Source organism: Chelon labrosus (genome assembly GCF_963514085.1).
Source record: "Chelon labrosus genome assembly, chromosome: 9".
In the NCBI taxonomy this organism is placed as follows: Eukaryota; Metazoa; Chordata; class Actinopteri; order Mugiliformes; family Mugilidae; genus Chelon; species Chelon labrosus.
The window spans coordinates 3,972,437-3,991,137 of NC_140359.1; the positions used below are offsets into that span (position 1 = coordinate 3,972,437).

The following is an 18,701-nucleotide window of genomic DNA, read 5'->3' on the forward strand; positions in this document are numbered from 1 at the left end:
AGCTGTCTCAACTGGAAAAACCAAGGTGTGTGTGTGTGTGTGTGCGCGCGTGTGTGTGTTCAGGCAGACATTAAGTTAAGGCAGGTGGAGTGATTGTCTACGATACCTAGACGGTGAGCACTGGCGAGCATTGGATGGACGGGGAATGATTTGAAATGAAATGCCGTAGAGAGCCTGTTGAGCTGCAGAATATTACAAACACACTGCTCTGAGTCTTTGTTTCAGTCTGTCCTGATCGTGACTGATGATCAGTTCCATTGTCATCATCGCTGAGAGTCATGTGCTTTGAAAAACCGGTCTGACATGTGGGAGACCAGTGAGGGACAACATAGACGAGTGTTACTTTTCAACACAGCGAATGCCACAGAACGTTGCTACAAACACAGGACAGTGTTTTACCCTGACTTCAGGTTTCTAATAGTGTGAGTGGTGCTGATAAGGTCTGAAATGTCCACCGGTAAGTCTGTTTCAGTTCTAAACATTAAGAGAGTTTCAGTGACACGTGATAAACCCTAACAAAATAAATATGGATTAAGGACTAACGTGCCTTTGTTAAATTGTTAAAGTGTTCTAATAATAATTCTGTGCATTAGATACTGTCTCACCTTGCCTGGCTCCACCATCTGAATTTCTACATGCACCTCTTATTTGTAAAGTGATTTGCAAAGGTATGGGGTTGTTCTCAGACGTTGATCTTCAAAGCTTGCTGGTTGCCTATCCACGATGAAAACCAACAACCAAAAACAACAAGTGAGGAAGAGATTGAGCCAGCTGTACAGGATGTCGCAGGCTGTCTTTTGGAAAAACACTTAATTTCCACTTCCATGCTTTTAGACTGAATGAATGAATAAAAAAAATGTGTTCATATTACATTTTCAACATTTAATTTGCAGCAGGAAATTAATTGTCTTTGTTAATATATATATATATGTATAAAAAAACATACAAATACATGGATTCAAAAAAGTCACCAAATATCAGCAAAATGTGAGTGTGCACTTGACACCTTCAATTTTGACGGGCCGTTGCTTTCTCGAGCCGTTGATCCTCGTCAATAAATAAACGCAATACTACAAAGAAATTTGAAACCAACAGTGGCCAGATACACCTTTTCCCTTCGCGTGTCATGACAGACAGAAATTTGAAGTTCAAACGTTACGGATGTTTCAGTCGGCTTTTCACATGAAAAGAAGTTGACGGTCTTTGTTATTCACCTCCACCTTATGGACATTGATGTGCCTTTTTTTCCCTTCTACTTTCAGCTCCTATCTGCTCTGGCTTCATTTTTCTTTTTCACCCACAGAGCACTGCTGTTTCTCTTTCTTCTTGGCTCTTTTTTTTTTCTTTTTTTCATCTCATGCTTTCTTTGTCTGTGTGTCCCTCTCTCTTTCTTATCTGTCTCTCTCCCTTCAATTATCAGTTTTCTTGCTAAATGAATTATAATCAGTTCCCCTTAACAAGTCTGGTTTTGTTGCTGTATATCAATATATTAACATCTAGTAAATAGATTAAAACAAAACTTTTAGAACTTTAGTATCTTAGGTTTTCTGTAGAACTGGAGATGAAGAGTGCAGTGATACAAGCCATGCTAATCTAGTCTGATGAGACCACAGTGTGTCCTGAAGTCTGGCATCGTCAAAAGAAACAAAAACTAACAAAACTATGATCTAAGGTACGTCAGCCACTGGGATAAAATATAACTCGTTTTAACACTAAAATTTGATTTCTGAAAAGAGGCGACAAACTGATGTAAAAAGTGCACATTAGCTCAACTGGTAAATAGCCTCATTCTGTGATCTGACACAGAATGGGACAGCCTCCCCCAGACACACAAGTCCCATTTAAGCATCCTGTAGTGATATCAGACAGATATTTAGATGTTAATTTCACAAAATGAAGCAGGTAGCTGTAGACGACATTCATTGGACACTATGTTTAGCACTGGGGCAGTTAAGAGCTTCTTCCTCTGAGTATAAATATCTGCTGGGCAGCTCTGTGGAGTATAGAAAATCTTGATGTTGGGTCCATCGTCTATTTGGTCAAAAACAATACAATGTAATTTTAGATGTGTGAAAGCAAGGTACAAAATCCAGTTTATAAATGTCACATTAATGTAGGTCTGCAGGATATGAAAACACTAACATTCAGAATCTCAAAACTACCGTCAGTTCCGATGGAGTTTTAGGATTCCAAACTCTAAATAATATTTTCTCCTCTCCAACTCAAACAAAAAGCCCTCACAAAGACAACCCAGTGTGAACCCATCTGTCTTCATTTGATTTTTCCATCTCACTCACACATTCCCGTCCACACACACAGTCTCACCTTGACAAACGACACATAATCGACACAGGATCCTGCGCGTGCGTGTCCCTCACACGCATGCTCTCTTGGCGTGCAACATCTCAATCAGCAGGTTGTTGCAGGGCACTTCTCCGCTCAGATGCATGTAGCACAGGTAGTCCTCGGCCTGCGTGCTGAGGGAGCGCACCTCCGGCAGCCGCACCACCAGCTGGCTGAACTTCTCCTGGAACTGGGGGTAGGTGGACAAGGTGTACTCCAGCAGAGCGCCGTTCACCTGCTCCTGGACACCCTCCACAAATGCCTGATTCTCCAGCAGCTTTACATCTGCACAAACACGGAAGGGGCACATAGTTCATGATGCAGTCAGTGGAAATATGGATCTATTGACAGGTGGGTAAAATGTCAGACTGAATTTTTGGGATTTGTGCTGAAAAACATGGTAAGTGGAACAAATTTAGCATCAGAATTTGGAGATTTGCACACTTGATGGAAACTAACTGGTAGTTTTCAAGGCGTTTTACAGGTGAATAACAAAGTTCTATGCCAGAATATCAGAAAGAAGAAATGAATCAGCTTGAATGAGCAACTGATTCATCTTGCTTTGGAGTTTTCAGGCTCTGGGTTCTGTAAAGCGTATTGAGACAACTTTAATTGTTATTGATAGTAAATCAATAAAATGCAATTACATTTAAATTAAACTGAATACTGGGCTTGATATAGTATGTTTTAAGCTTCATGATAGCATGCTTTATCTATATGTCATGTATTAAATAAGGTGACTGTGTGTGTGTGTACGTGTCTGTGTGTCTGTGTGTGTCTATGTGAGACAATGGCTAAGCCCTCCAGTGGACAGGCATTCAGCATCAGCTGAGCCCATCTTGTAGAATCCATTCACACAGTAATTAAATGCTTTGAATCACGGTTCTGAATCATCTTTTCAAACTGCTTAAGGGCAATTAAATTACCCCCGACAAACCTGACTCTGAAGATGAGGAGACCAAGAGCGCGAGGAAAGAAGCTGCTGGCAAATACAGCAAATATTTTCTGCCTATGACAAGTGCTCTCCCCATTCAAAAGCTCTTTGTTCCCTGCTCTGCCGTCTCTAAACAGCAAACACTTCTGGGAATCTGGGCAAGCCACATTTATGCTTTCTCCATCTGCACAAGCCATTACATGAATGTCGGCCTACCTATCAAATGATAGACCCATCCATTACGCTTTTTTAAAATGCCATTAGTGGACAATGGAGGAGGATGCCTTTATTCTTATTAGCTTTTGTCAAGCCTAGAAATTTAATTAAGTGAATTTATTGGAGGGGAAAAGACCACTTTGGAAAACACTTGTAACCTTATGGATAAATAGGTTCTGCAGATTATCTGCAGTTGTGTCATATTTTCATTAAGATGTCAGTGTTGCTATTCAGTTCTGAGTAAACACAGTATCAGTATGGCCACGCAGCCTCATGAAGCTGACTGACATTAGCGTCACCTCTTCCACTGGCTACACATAAAAATTTCAAGCATTTCAAAACACATTTAATTGCATAAAGGTCAGTCGAGGATCACTAATTCTTGCTGCATTTTAAATGTAAATATTCAGAAGATTAGAACTTGTAGCCCACATGAAATATATGCAATGTTTTTTCTACTTCAGCTGCTTGAGCCTCACAAACCAGATACCAACTTATGGAAAACATCATAGTAGGTCAGATGGAAGCAGTGACAACAGGGCTCTTTTCATAAAACATCATTTTTGATGTTTATCATTATGCACAAGTTTCATTTGCTTTTTTCATTCAAACCATCATCTCATTGCAATAATGGAACAAAAACATGAAGCTGACTCACTAGGGTTGAAAAGGAGGAGAAATTTCAGGCAGGCGATCTCTCTGCGGTCGACCTGCAGCACCCGAAACCTCGCTGCCAGCTCCTGACCTCTCTGGACCAGACTGGACAGAGTTACCTCTGCTTGGGACAGTATGGACGACACCTCCACCTGCAACCAAAAATGGCTGGTTATTTCTCAGTCGCCTTTTACAGACTTTGTTGCAAGCCCTCTCAAATGGGGATCTTCTAAAAGTCAAATCTCAAGCAGTTTTGGAGGACTTTGGAGAAAAATTATATCATATTTTTCATAGTTTTAAAATAAATAATTTGACTTCATAACCATTGAAGGCCATTTGTGGGATTCCTCAAGGTTAAGTCTTAGGCCCATTATTGTTTATTCTGTATGTGAGGTTTCTAAAATATTCACATTTATTTCATTTGCAAATGATGTTACATGATGATAAAAAAAATATAGCTTTAGTAATATTTCAAAAGAGAATTTAAAAAAAGAGATTTTAGCAAATTTAGTGAATTGTACAACACACACACACGCACACACAAAAACACACACACACACACTCAAAGTAAGCTGATGATAAATGAAGTTGGAAATCCCATCTAAATTTAAAAGTCAGTTACGCTACAGTAAATTGTATTTGTATTCCACCCACTAAATCTCTTCTTTCAGATAATTTCATATGAATTGTTTCCTTCTTTTCTTCTTTCTTCCTTCTTCCTTTTTATACTGTGTAATGTTTTATTTGCAAACTGAGGGAATGTTTATAATATTACTGTTTGTGTTAAAGCCATATTCTATTTAGTCATGAGAACTGTACACATAAACAAGTCTAGGATGTAGAAATGTGGTCAAAACAACTCGTATTGAGTAAAAAATGAATTATTATATTATTATATATACCTCTCTCACTCTCTCTCTCTCTCTCTCTCTCTATATATATATATATATATATATATATATATATATATATATATATATATATATATATATATATATTGGATGCTGATAGAGTTGTTTTATCATTGCAATATCAATAGACCTGTCAGTCACTCCTCATCCATTGCTATGGTGTACATGTTAGTTCAAATGGAATCTACATTTTAAGTGCATTCCATAGTTTTCTCATCACTAAATAGACATGGTGGGTCACTGCGTCTTGCAGAGCAGCTCACCATTAAAAGAATTTCACTTTCATCTGTTTTAAGGACTGATAAAACACAGAGCTCTGTATAATACACATGTGCTCTTCATGTAGCTGTGGGCATAAAAATATAGACCATTAGTGACTCGAGTCAAAATTTCTGCAATTCTATCAAAATTTAAGGCTTCAAATGACTATCAATTGGGAAAACATAAAATCTGCTCCTTTTAAATAGATCAAGGAAATACACTACACATTAGCTTCTACGCTGAAGCTTTAGCCTAGAGATCTGAAAAGAGCCCTGAATGAGGTGCAGTGTCGTCTAAGTGAATGAAGCAGCCTGTGTATTGTGCTAATGGGAAGTTGTGCGAGGGAGTTGTTACCTCCTGGCCAGTCACCAGCAGGATACTGTCTTCCTTTCCATGTTGCACTTGTCTGAAAATATGATCCAGGACCAGAAGTTCTGACCAGCAGTTGTGTAGCAGCTTCATTTGATCTCCCACCTTCAGGAAGCACAGACAGACAAGGGAAAAAGCAGATAAAGAAAATGAGAGACAAACAAAAAGGAAGACAAAGAGGGGCCATAGATTGAAGCCAGTCTACAATCAGAATTTCTCTCTTTTCATAGCCTATGTACTGTATTTTGTTTCTTTCTTATCCTGATTGATTATTCTTCATCTGATTATTCTTCTGTTGATGGTTTTGTTACATGGAGGGAATCAATATCCTCCATTTGAAAGGATTTCTCAGCTGTATTTTATATCATTGTGTTGTTATAGTCCTGAATTTCTTCTATGTATAAAATCACTCAGACCTTAAAGTTGTTTTTGATCAAAAATTACACCAGTGTCATTCTGTCAGTCCAGCACCAAATCTCACTAAAACATGTGACAAAAACAGATGAAGTGAAAGAAAATGGTGAATGAGGATATGAAGGTGGTATCTGTGTATGTGTGTGTGTGTGCTTACGGGTGTATGTGCTTGGGTGTAGCTGCTCTGGCCATTTTGCCCTGTGTTGTGTATTTACGAGCGTTGCCTGAGACCTCTTCAACCTGCTCACCTCTCCCTAACACCCCCACCTTTCCCAGTCACATCTGCTGTTCTCTGGGGGATGGGTGTGTGTGTTTTCAGATTGAATTCCCCCTCTTGCTACAATATTGTCTGTAAATTGAAGGACACGACGGTCAGTAATTCTGCAGCCACAGCTGCTAATAGGCCCAGACACACATTCATCTGACATGGAGTTGACAGAATTACTGTCTACCTGAATGAAACTATACATCAGTTGCAGAGGAGAGGGTCCAATCTTGTTGGCCACATACTCATCTGGACTGGTTAAGTGGTGGGGGTCCGGGTATTCAGTGATAAAGAAATGGGTTAAGGAAGCAAGAGGTCTCTGTGACCTCCTGCGCTTCCTCTCCAGGAGGAGTTGGACACTCGGCTGCAGCCAAAATATCACTCTAAAAAAAACCTCCAACGTGCTGTGTGCAGGGACTTTATTTCTTCCCTCACATTGATTCTCATGTTCACATCTTTCCAGAGTGGAAGCAAACTGATATACCAGGTTGCGTATCTATCAAGTGTCATGTTTTAATTGTGAGAGACCCATTTTATGACATGAAGCAACAGAAGCTCTGTCTGCTGACCAGCAGAAGAAGAATTTCCAGAGTCATGTCTGTCAGTTATTTTTTGGAAGGTGTATGAACGAGAAAGCAAATTAAAATGTGATGAAAGTGTGAACAGTGGAGGTTTGCACAGGTTTATCTGTTAGTTCTTTGCTTCTTATGTGTACAGAACTTAGTTAAGGCCCCTATTAAACCACAAAATCTAGAAACTGGGGTCTATATTCTATAATCTATCCAGAAATATTTGTTTCATCAATCAGCACTATAAAAGGCTTCATGGACAACTATTGTTTCCTCACGTAACACTGAGTTTGGACCGTGTTATATAACAATTTATCTTTATACTGCTATTCTGGATTTTGATAAACCTTGAAAACTTATTAACCCAGGACTGGCATTATTAGCATTTTTTGTGTTTTTAAATGACGGACATCACAATACAGCAGGTTCAACCATTTGTATTGAACAATAATTAGACTGAGCTATAATACACTGTTGGCCCTTATTTGACCATTTTTATTGGGTAGGCAAAATGAAGTGTGCGTACTGTGATGCCATTTAAGTCCTGTTAATGACATTTCCATTATTAAAGATAGCTGTTTGCTGCAGAGGGGACAGGCATTTCCTATCAGCCAAACAATCTGGCATTAATGACTTTGCACAAATACATCATGTTAGTTCCAATGTTTAAAAACTGGTTCTGGTAAAAACTGGCAAGTAGCAATCCTATCTGCAACAAGTCCAGGAACAGCTGGGTCAAATACAGTGTCAGACATTTACACTCCTCAAGCAATTATTTATATTCTGAACTGAGATGCAGCAAGTGATGCAACCATTTTGTGGACTGTGCTCAAGAAGTGTTTCCTTTTTAACTGTGTAGCTGTGTTCAGTATATGTTTATGGTGATGCTTAGTGTGTTCCAGTGAGGCTCTCATTTTCCCGATCCAGTCGAGACAGAGAAATATTCACTATTTGGTCAAATTAATTGAAGCAAATTTGAAAAACATGTTAACTACTAATGCCAGTACACACATATACACCAGAAACACAAGATAGAACATGCGAGAGTGATGCATAGCAAGTAAACAGCCCAGGGGGGATCCAAAAGTTATTTTTCTAATCATTTATAGACCACCAAAATACCCAGGAAAATTCTTTGATGAGTTTGCTGAACTGCTGTCAGTTATCTGCACGGACTACAACTTTTTTATCATAACAGGGGATTTTAATATTCACATAGACAATAACATGGACACAAATGCCAAAGAACTTTGTTCTCTACTGGACACTTTTGGCCTCTCCCAACATGTGAAAGGGCCCACACACACTCGAGGCCACACTCTGGATCTGGTTATCTCCAAAGGTGTTGACATTTCTTCTGTTGATATTAAGGACTTGGCTCTTTCAGATCATTTCTGTGTGTTCTTTGACTTACAGATAACTCCAAACACTCAGTTAACCTCTTTGTCTGTTAGAAAAAGGTACATAAATGAGAATACCAGTGCTAAGTTTATGGAGGCTATAGCTATGTCACCAGCCGTGAGTGCAGAGACAGTTGATGAACTCTTGGATAATTTCAACTTGAAAATCTCAAATGTCATGGATACTGTTGCACCTATTAAAACTAAGATGATCTTGAGCAGACAGAGAACACCATGGAGGAACACTATGATGGTGAAGGCTTTGAAAACAGAATGCAGGAAAGCTGAGCGTAAATGGAGAAAAACTAAACTTCAAATTCACCATGACCTCTACAAACAAAGTATTTTTAATTTTAACCACGGGTTACTCAAGGCTAGACAGCAACACTTATCTGAAATGATTAATAAGAATATCAACAACACTCGCACTCTGTTTGCTTTGGTTGATAAGCTTACAACCCCCCCAAAAGAGATAGTTTCAGAACTTTCTTCCACAGAAAAATGCAATGAATTTGCTTGCTTTTTCAATGAAAAAATCACATCTATAAGACAAAATATCGACACAAATCGTCGAAATAATAAAATGACACCATCCTTAAAACCACCTAGGAATAAATCAGCTAGGATGTCAGAATTTAATACAATTGGCCAAAAAACCATAGAGCACACAGTTCAGCATCTTAAACCATCGACATACTGTCTTGACACAATGCCATCTGACTTTTTTAAAACTATTGTAAGCTCTGTCCAAACAGATCTGCAGCAAATAATAAATTGCTCACTTCAATCAGGCGCGTTTCCTAAAGCCCTAAAAGTAGCTGCCATCAAACCACTCTTAAAAAAGAGAACGCTGGATGCTTCCATGTTAACCAACTACAGACCTATCTCAAATCTCCCTTTTATAGCCAAGATCATTGAGAAAGTGGTTTTTAATCAAATTAGCAACTTTTTAAACTCCAGTGGACTCTTTGATAAATTTCAATCAGGCTTTCGACCTCACCACAGTACAGAAACAGCTCTCATTAGAGTGTTGAATGATATAAGGTTGAACACTGACTCAGGCAAGGTGTCAGTTCTGGTCCTGTTGGATCTCAGTGCTGCTTTCGACACTGTAGACCACAGTATACTGCTGAACAGGTTGGAAACCTGGGCAGGACTCAGCGGAACAGTACTAGATTGGTTCAGGTCCTACTTGGAGGAGCGGAGTTATTTTGTGACCATTGGAAGCTATAAATCCGATCCAGTGGCTATGACATATGGAGTTCCTCAGGGGTCAGTTCTTGGACCCCTTCTGTTCAGCCTATATATGTTGCCTTTGGGTCAAATTATCCAGAATTCAAATGTCAACTATCATAGTTATGCAGATGACACACAGATATATCTTGCATTGTCTCCAGATGACTGCAGTCAAATAGAGTCATTGTGTCACTGTTTAGAGAAAGTCAAAAATTGGATGAACCAAAACTTCCTGCAGTTAAATCAAGAAAAAACTGAGGTCATTGTTTTTGGCAATAAAGAGAAGAGGGTTACTGTCAGTAAACACCTTGAGTCACTGTCTCTAGAAACTAAAGACCAGGTCCGAAACCTTGGTGTGCTGATAGACTCAGATCTGACCTTTAACAGTCATATCAAATCAATCACCAAAACAGCCTTTTATCAACTTAAGAACATATCCAGAATTAAGGGCTTCATGTCGCAAACAGATCAGGAGAAGCTGATTCATGCTTTCATTTCCAATAGACTTGACTACTGTAACGGTCTTCTGACTGGACTCCCCCAAAAAAGTATCAAACAGCTGCAGCTCATCCAGAACGCTGCAGCTCGAGTTTTAACCAGAACAAAGAAATCAGAGCATATCACCCCAGTTCTTAAGTCTTTACATTGGCTCCCAGTCAGCTACAGAATAGATTTTAAAGTTCTGCTACTGGTTTACAAATCACTGAATGGTTTAGGTCCAGAATACATGAATGACATGTTAGCAATGTATAAACCCAGTCGAGCTCTGAGATCGACTGACTCAGGTCAGATAGTGGAGCACAGAGTTAAAACCAAACACGGTGAAGCAGCATTTAGCTGTTACGCTGCACACAAATGGAACAAACTACCAGCAGAGCTGAAATCAGCCCCAACTGTAAGCACTTTTAAATCCAGGTTAAAAACATTTCTTTTTTCATGTGCATATGGCTGAGCCCTTTTAAATCATTTTAAATCGTAATCTTGGATTTACACTGTAAGTCCTCTTAATCGTTTTAATATATGTATAATATAATACACTTTTCTTTTTCTTTTTTCTTTTTTCTTTTTTCTTTTTTCTTTTTTCTTTTTCTTTGTTCTTGCTTTTAACTGTGTGTTCTAATTTGTTCTGTTTTTATGTAAAGCACATTGAGTTGCCTCTTGGTATGAAATGCGCTATATAAATAAAAATGCCTTGCCTTGCCTTGCCATCGTCAGCTAGACTAGTTGCATGTAATAATTACCCCAAGGCCATTGAAAGTACTTTTAATTGTCTGTTTTTAAATGATGAAAGCTGTGATACTTTTCAATTTACTGTATGTAGTACACTACCTCTGGCTCAACAAGTATGGTCATTGTGTGTACCTCAGCAATATCTTCCATGTTCAACAGGTAAATGGAAGGAAAAACACAAGACTTGACAAAGACCACGTCTCGGTAACTGCAGCAATCCATAGCTTCCATTCTGTGAACAATTTAATAACAATGTAGCCAAGCGCAGAGCAGAACTGCAGTGGAGAGCTGACATTCCCCTGTTGTCGTCTGCATGGAATGTAATTATTCAGCCGAGGGAAACAGCTCTTTCAGCCAGAGGCTTTCTTGGCAAAATATGCACCGTTTTGTTCCCATGTTGGCTATCCACTGTGCATAAAAGCGGTCTGACTGTCAACAAAAATACATTAGATGTGCATAAATGGAGGCTCTGTAAAGGCAAAACAGGGCCACACATCTGTTATGCTGCCAGAAAATGTTGTTTTACAAAAAAAATCTAAAACTTGAAGTTGTACATTTTTCAATTTTTGGAATACTGCCAGAGCCTGCCTATACTTTCCTAGCAGGGACTTTAATTGATGCCAGTTTACACTTTCTTTAAAGGAATAAACCTGAATTCTGATAACTGATATCTATACTCTGCCATCTATAAAAAAGAAGGTATAATTCATTGTTAAGCAACAAAATTCTCACATCTACATGGCAGCTTGATGATGTGATGTCGATGCGCCACTCACTGCTGTCTCGCTACCACTGGTGCTACTAAACTACTAATATAAAATGACAAATGACAAAATGTAGAAAGTATGCACAAATTAAATAACATGATGATACGGTTGCAGCCAGCAACACATACTTTGTGACTTAGCAATGAGTGTGTTTGTTTGTCTTAACACACTCAAATGAATGTAGGGACTACTTAAGGCAGGAGGTGTTATTGACAAACGCGACTTTAAATGTAATAATCATCATGTGCTATTATGATATACTGTATGATTGCGTGTATTAATTTCTTCATAATAAAAGAGAGATTGCGTTTGTGCTTTCCTCAGGTATCAGTTATGCAGAGGAGCAGTTCAGCCAAGTGTTCTTCTAACACAGGCACTGTAAAGATACCTTGTTGTGTTAGCGAGCAAAGATGCAACAAATGTCATCACCACCACAGTGTGATCTTTGTTTCTGAGACAAGGAAGATAGAAAAAGTTACAACAAGAAAGACTCATCCTTCTCGAGATTCTCGGAAACTAAGATTTAGACATGGTTTTTTATTCATTTTCATACTTGGTTTATCCATATTTTCATTTTCATAGTTTTGTTTTTCACAACTAACTCTTGCATAGTGTATGTATCAAACATAGGAGTATTTTTTTTAAAAAATATTGATACATTAAATTACTTTCCTTTTTCAATGTCTCTTTGCTGGAAAGAGATTGGTGGTGTGATTGGGTTCATAGTATTTGTATTTGTATTGTTAGTTAGGTTGTTATATGTATAAAGTTTGTTGAATACATTTTTTTTTTTTTTAGAAACTTATTAATATTAATCTAGTGTCTTGCAGGAGAAGACTGTGTAGCTCCCGGTGACCACATCTACAAACCTTTGGCAGTCCCAGGACTGAATGTCAACAAGTGATTGAGTGTGAAGCAAGAAAGGAGCAGAACGACTCCGCCTGTGCCTGAGTAAATAAGATGCATTTGATGAAAAGACTCCAAGGAATCTCACCAAGGCCAGAATCAACCTTTTGTTGCTATTTAAGCTGTTTAATTGGTTAAATCGGTTTGACCATGGCCTGTTGACAGATGTTTGTTTGTCAGCACAGACTGATCATATCATGATTCACAGAAGACGGCGATATTTCCTTCGCTGTTGTGTTGCAGGTCTGGTTTGTCAGGACAGAATTAGAATTATCCATTTTTGCTTGGAGCATTAGGTGTATCAGCCATATTGTCTGCAGCAGTAAAGTAAACCACAACAACTGTATTGATTTCAATTTTACTGTGCTACTAAATTATCTGAACTGTGTCTGTGCCACAACTCACAGAGACAAATGCTGGGGATGATGGATTGGGACCCTGATGTATGTCCAGTCATTATCCTCTGAGGTGTTTGTGTTGTGTGTGTGGTTTGATCAGCTACCGTTCAGCACAGAGAAAACACACAGAACATCTGCCAGGAGTAATTACTCTCACAAGGCTGAACAGATTCCACCACATTACTGAAAGACTTCAGGCTCATTCCTCATTAGTTAGTGCAACTTTGTCTTTTTAGAGGAGCAACATAAAAGGTTATGCTGAGTTGTCTGTCACAGCACATTAAGCAAAAAATGACATAAATGATGAATGGAAATAAGGTAGAAACATTAAAAAGAAACATCTTTTTTAATAAACGTCTCAGCTATTGAAGATTTTGTGTGTAAAATGGTCACGATACAGGATAATGCAATATATGTCGACAGACAAATTTAAGCCTGATATTGAAAATCAAATACCTGTCTGCAAAGCAAATTTTTCAGTTTTCTGTATTTCCAAAAGCTGCTGTTACCAACTTGGTAATAATCATCATGTGCTATTATGATATACTGTATGATTGCGTGTATTAATTTCTTCACAATAATGTCTGATAATGTGGGCTATAAGCCCGTTCATTCATATATTATGTTTACTGAAAGGGCCAGCGACCTGTGAACTACAATGCTGCAGACCTAAAACAAATGGCCTCATCAAAAGTAACATGTTTTCTCTTTTCTCTGTTCAGCAGGCAAGTTTTGGGTGACAATATTCTTTTTTTTAATTTTTTTTAGTGCTATTAACATTTCAAGATAAAGAGTCACAAGTACAAAAAAAATTACTGACATTATAAACTTTTTTTAAAAAAACAAACTGTCTATTTTGCCCAGGCAGTGTTAAAGTGTGCTAGTTATGACACTGGTTGATCCATCTGCTTTTTTTTTTTAGAAAAAAAAAAAATTAAATTTCAGTTGTGATTTTTGAATTCTTAGAAATATAGTAGATATATGGACAAGAGGATAAGCATGAGATTCAATGGATAAAAAGAACTGATGAATATATATACTGATGATTCTTTTTTTTTTTTTAATCTGTGCAGCTGAATGCACACATGAATTCTGATTCTGAAAATTTTTACTATATAGGAATGTCATATTTATTTGGACATAATTGAAAAATTCCTGGACCGTGTGTAGAGTATCCATAAACCACAGAAAAACTAACTGACTGAAGCCGTGTTGTGTCCAGCTTTGAAATTTCCCATAATTTCCCATCGAGTGTGTGCATGTCGACTTGTGCAATTGTAGGGTTGGGTCAAAGAATTTGGTACTCACCCTCAACTCCTTGAAGAAGATGCAGCTCCGAGCCCACTCCACTATGGAGAAGAGAGTCTGGTCTGCCATGCGACACATGAGGCTGTACGTGGTTGGCTTGTCCTGCCGGCCCCGGCCATTCTGCTCTTGCTGCAGATGGGCAACAATCTTATTCTGCACCACCAGCTCGTCTGGATCGCAGCGCAGCAGCTCCAGCACTAGTGGCGGCAGGCTGGGCGGCTGCGGTGAGGTTGAGGGGTACATGTCTGGGTAGGGGTATCCTGTCAGTGACTCAGGGGAGCTGGTGTAGTCAGGGCACTCAGCTTTAATTGCCCTGCCTGGAAAGGCTGTGTACTGGTACTGGGTGGTGAGGGGTACATGAGACTGCATGGACATACCCAAGGATGGTGGTCCATAAAGGTTGGCCTCGTAGTCTGTGGGTGTGATGGAGCTTGGGGTGGAGGGAAGCAGACTTTTAGAGATGGTGGGCAGTGTGTGCAGAGAGCCAGTGAAGCCATAGTCAGCCTGAAGAGGGGAGGCCGGTGGAGGGGCCGCGCTCTCCAGCTTGAAGCCGTTGGATCGTATCAAAGCCTTCTTCTGCTGCTTCAAGGCCCTGTCTCTCTTGTACATGGGGCCAAATTTGTTCCTCCCCCCACGCATGCGATCTGCACGCACCGCTGTCACACAAGAGACGAGAAGTGAGTAACAGATTTACAGATGGAACTCTACTGCTTTCTACTGCGCTGCCAGGATCCACTTTGCAAAAATTTCGGATGAGCACTGAACTGTAACAGAGACTAAAATCAGAGCTCATTTCAGAACTATCCTCAACTATTCCCACAGAGTAAATAAAAGACATGTTGCTCATTTTTGCTTCCCTTTTTAGGGCTGAGAAGAATCCCCAGAGTTTGTGCAGCTCTACTCCTTTTTCCCTGGGGAGGCTCCGGGTTTTTATCAGTAAGTCAAGAATGTGTCCTTTTTTCTGCTACGGAAGCAGGTGCTTTCCTTTGGATTGCAGTCTCATAATTAATCCCACCCCATGCGTGTAAGTAACAACATGAAAGCCACCAGCCCACAAATCAAGAAATATTTAATGAGAATATTTTAACTGTTTTAATCATAAAATAAAACTCTGACATTTTTAAAATAAATGCAGAGACATGTGCAGATAACATTACAAATCGTATTAAATGTATAGGATAGCAATGGCAAAACTCAAGTCCCTATTATTTTCTCCCCTCAAAAGTATATATGTAAGTGCATAATGAGAAAATATTATAATTATAAGTATTATGGTTAGTATGAGCAGTGGTAGTAATAGTTGGAATGATAGCAAGTATGAATAAAATCCATTCTAATTCCGGTCTGGTGGTTTACTGTACCTTCTAGCCGCATCCCGACGTTGAGACATTTTTGGAAGCGACAGAAAGGACATCTCTTCCTCTGGGTCTTGTCTATTTTACACTCCTGGTTTTCCGCACATGTATATCTCTTGTTGTTCTGCACTGTCCTCTTGAAGAAGCCCTGAGTACAGACAAGATTTTAGAATCAGCGGAGAAACCAGTGCCTTTTAACTTTTTTAGTTACGTCCAGTAAATGTACCGTTGCATTTTCTTATTGGCCTATTTATTTGTTTAAGGATGACAGAAAAAAAAAAACAATTTGAAATAGTAATGAATTCTAAATAAATCGAAAAGAGGCATTCACTTTTAACAGTTAAACGGTATGAAAACATAATTATTATCAATACAATGCCAGAACGGGTGTTGCTTTTTAGGATTGTAAGTGGGCCTAGTAGCTACTTCGATACGTTTAAGGTTGACCGCAACTTTTCGTGAGGATGAAGTGCGGACGGTTTACCTTGCAGCTCTCGCAGGTTAGCAGGCCGTAGTGGTACCCGGACACTTTGTCTCCGCACACAGGACACAGCTCTTCCAGGTCATCATCATACGTGTATTCCATAACCTTCAAAGTCACACCTGCACATACACAAGACACATGCACCCACCAAGTGCGCGCTTTGAGCGCACAATGCTAATATTTCATGTAGGATTTTATGTCGCGTTTTATAATATATATGTATATAGTAAAAATAAATAAATAAATTAAACAAACCAACTGCAGAAAAAATAATGCGTATGTGCTCGTTCTTACATGAATAGGCCTTAACTAATATGGCATCGTCTTATTGCTTTATTTATTCATTACAGTCAAAACATATTTCATAGTATCTGTCCTTTTTTAATTCATTTTTATGGGGTTTTAAGAGATTCTTGTAGAATGTTTTCCTTTCCCATTCAATACAAGTTAGTCTGAAATTTAACCCCAGATCTTTGCGTCGACGAAAATAGCTTGGGCTATTTATTTATTTATTTGATCGAAATTATTCGAAATTATTTAAATGCGATGGCCTAAATTGATCTAAACTGAGAATTTTAATATGTACTATTTAATGGGCGACATATGTGACATATGTGACCTATTTCTGTGTTGAGTTGTATATTGTGAATATAGCAAACATTTGCGTCTTTAAAACATATGATGAAAAAAATATATGATGATAAAAAAAGCGATTGTGTCTGTATGCAGGCCAATTGTATGGACTTATAAACACATGTAAAATATATTTATAGGCTATAGAAGTTATATGAGTATCGAGATCAATATATTGCTCTCTTTTTTACATTTTGCTATAGCAGCCAAAGTACTACTGGATCCATCTGAACATATCTTGTTTAGATTTATTTATTTATTTACTTTATTTTTTTTCCAGACACTTTTAGCAGCTTGCACTTTGTGTGAACGTTGGCTATCCTACTGGCTGTTGACACCTGATGAGGAAATTTGACAGGTGGCAAATAAATGACAACAAATGAAATATGAGTGAGTGTAATAAAAAGGAATAACTCACCAGTAGCTCACGCTACACATTTAGCGCTAAATGTGGAGGAAATAGATGAGCATTGGGAAGTCATTTTTTCTTTGCTACGTTCAGCTTGGTTCGCTGTCCCGTAGCGGTGAAACCACCGTGTAAAATAGGATACGGTCGCCGCACGAAATTACGAAATACTAAATTTGACACGGCACTAAAGTTCAATTAAAAGGTGTATCCAAATAAATGTAGGTAAATTACAAGGAAGACGTGATGTAGCTACTCGAACGGAGGACGACGTGCACGCTACAAGGAGTCTCGTGGGTGGTTTGAGGATGAAAGAGTGGTGCCGCGCGCCATCAGCAACACATGTGTTTTATTATTATTTTATTTCTATTTTTTATTATTATTATTATTAGTAGTAGTAGTAGTAGCAGCAGTAGTAGTGTTTTTTGTTTTTATTCTATTTTATTTTTAGTTGCATTTTTTAGCGACAGTGATTCAACAGATTTCATTGCAGTAGCCAGGCACAATGCAGGCATTATGATATATAATTAAGTATATAATTTTCTTTTTATTAGTTATTATTTTTTATTTAATTATTATCACTAAAATGTCACATATTCTGGTATTATAATTTAGATTTTCTTAAAAAAATAATTTGCTTTGTTTCTAAAGTTAATTACACTGTGGTTAAAAGTAAGTTTTACTAAATAAAAATAATAGTAATAATATTCTTCCATTATCTATTAATTATTAATCTTGAACGACACATTAGTGATCGCAGGGTACTCCGGAGTTTTTGTCTGCAGGTCCAGGCCTTTAAGAATCTTAAGAAGTTCCATATTTTCTTGAATGTTGAAGCTGAAATTGATTTCTTAAAAGGAACAAGAAGTTTTAAAGGCAAAGCCTATAATATCTATCAAGGTCGTACAAGTGGCAGAACAGAAAACTGGACACACTTACCGTGAGCCTTGTCTCCCAACATCTGAACAGGGTACAGCAGCCAGTCAGTGATGATTGTCTGATAAGTAAAACCTGAACGTGGGTATTGCTGCAGACTTGCATGAGCTGCTGATGAGAACAAAAGAAAAAAAAAAAAAGAAAAAGAAAAAAAAAGACCAGTACAAATCCGGATGGACGCTGTCAGCAATGGAGCTGCTTCGGGGCCAGTATACGTGTGTGATGATGACCACCTGAATAGCTCAAAGCGGCTCAGAGTGAAAATCCTTCAGACCGCTCGCTCTTTACGCTGCCTCCCTTATCGCCAAAGTTAGGTTGCCGCGCTGCTATTGGTCCATGCGGACTCACGTGACAGACGCTGGCTTGAGCAGATAGGGCCGATGGAGAAGCCACAGCGAGCCGTAGAAAGAACAGTGGTTTGAAAAATAAAATGTAGCGTTTATTAATGTTGTATGTTAATTATAGGCTTTAGTTATTTGTAAAAGTAGTAGGCTACTCAGTCAAGGTGGAGATTTTATAGAGAGTGGGCCTAAAATTTGCTCTTTTACGGATGATAAGAAAATCCTGTCACCTGTAGAGCAATAATAATAATAATAATAATAATAATAATAATAATAATAATAATAATAATGTGGTTAATCTTATTGTTATTAGTGCCGTTATTATGATTATTATATGGATATTATATATTGTCCTAATAAAATAT

The 18,701-nt window shown here is 38.4% G+C and overlaps 1 protein-coding gene across 1 annotated transcript; it reads right to left on the reverse strand.

Annotated features, from left to right (window-relative positions):
- Positions 1–1,442: 1,442 nt before the first annotated feature.
- Positions 1,443–18,020, reverse strand: nr5a1a (nuclear receptor subfamily 5, group A, member 1a; the record flags this gene model as incomplete). Its single annotated transcript, XM_084550849.1, has 7 exons — positions 1,443–2,628; positions 4,152–4,299; positions 5,674–5,793; positions 14,182–14,837; positions 15,543–15,684; positions 16,021–16,139; positions 17,999–18,020. The coding sequence occupies 7 exons, from the start codon at positions 18,018–18,020 to the stop codon at positions 2,375–2,377; spliced, it is 1,461 nt and encodes a 486-aa protein (XP_084406975.1). The 3' UTR covers positions 1,443–2,374.
- Between the last annotated feature and the right edge of the window lie 681 nt (positions 18,021–18,701).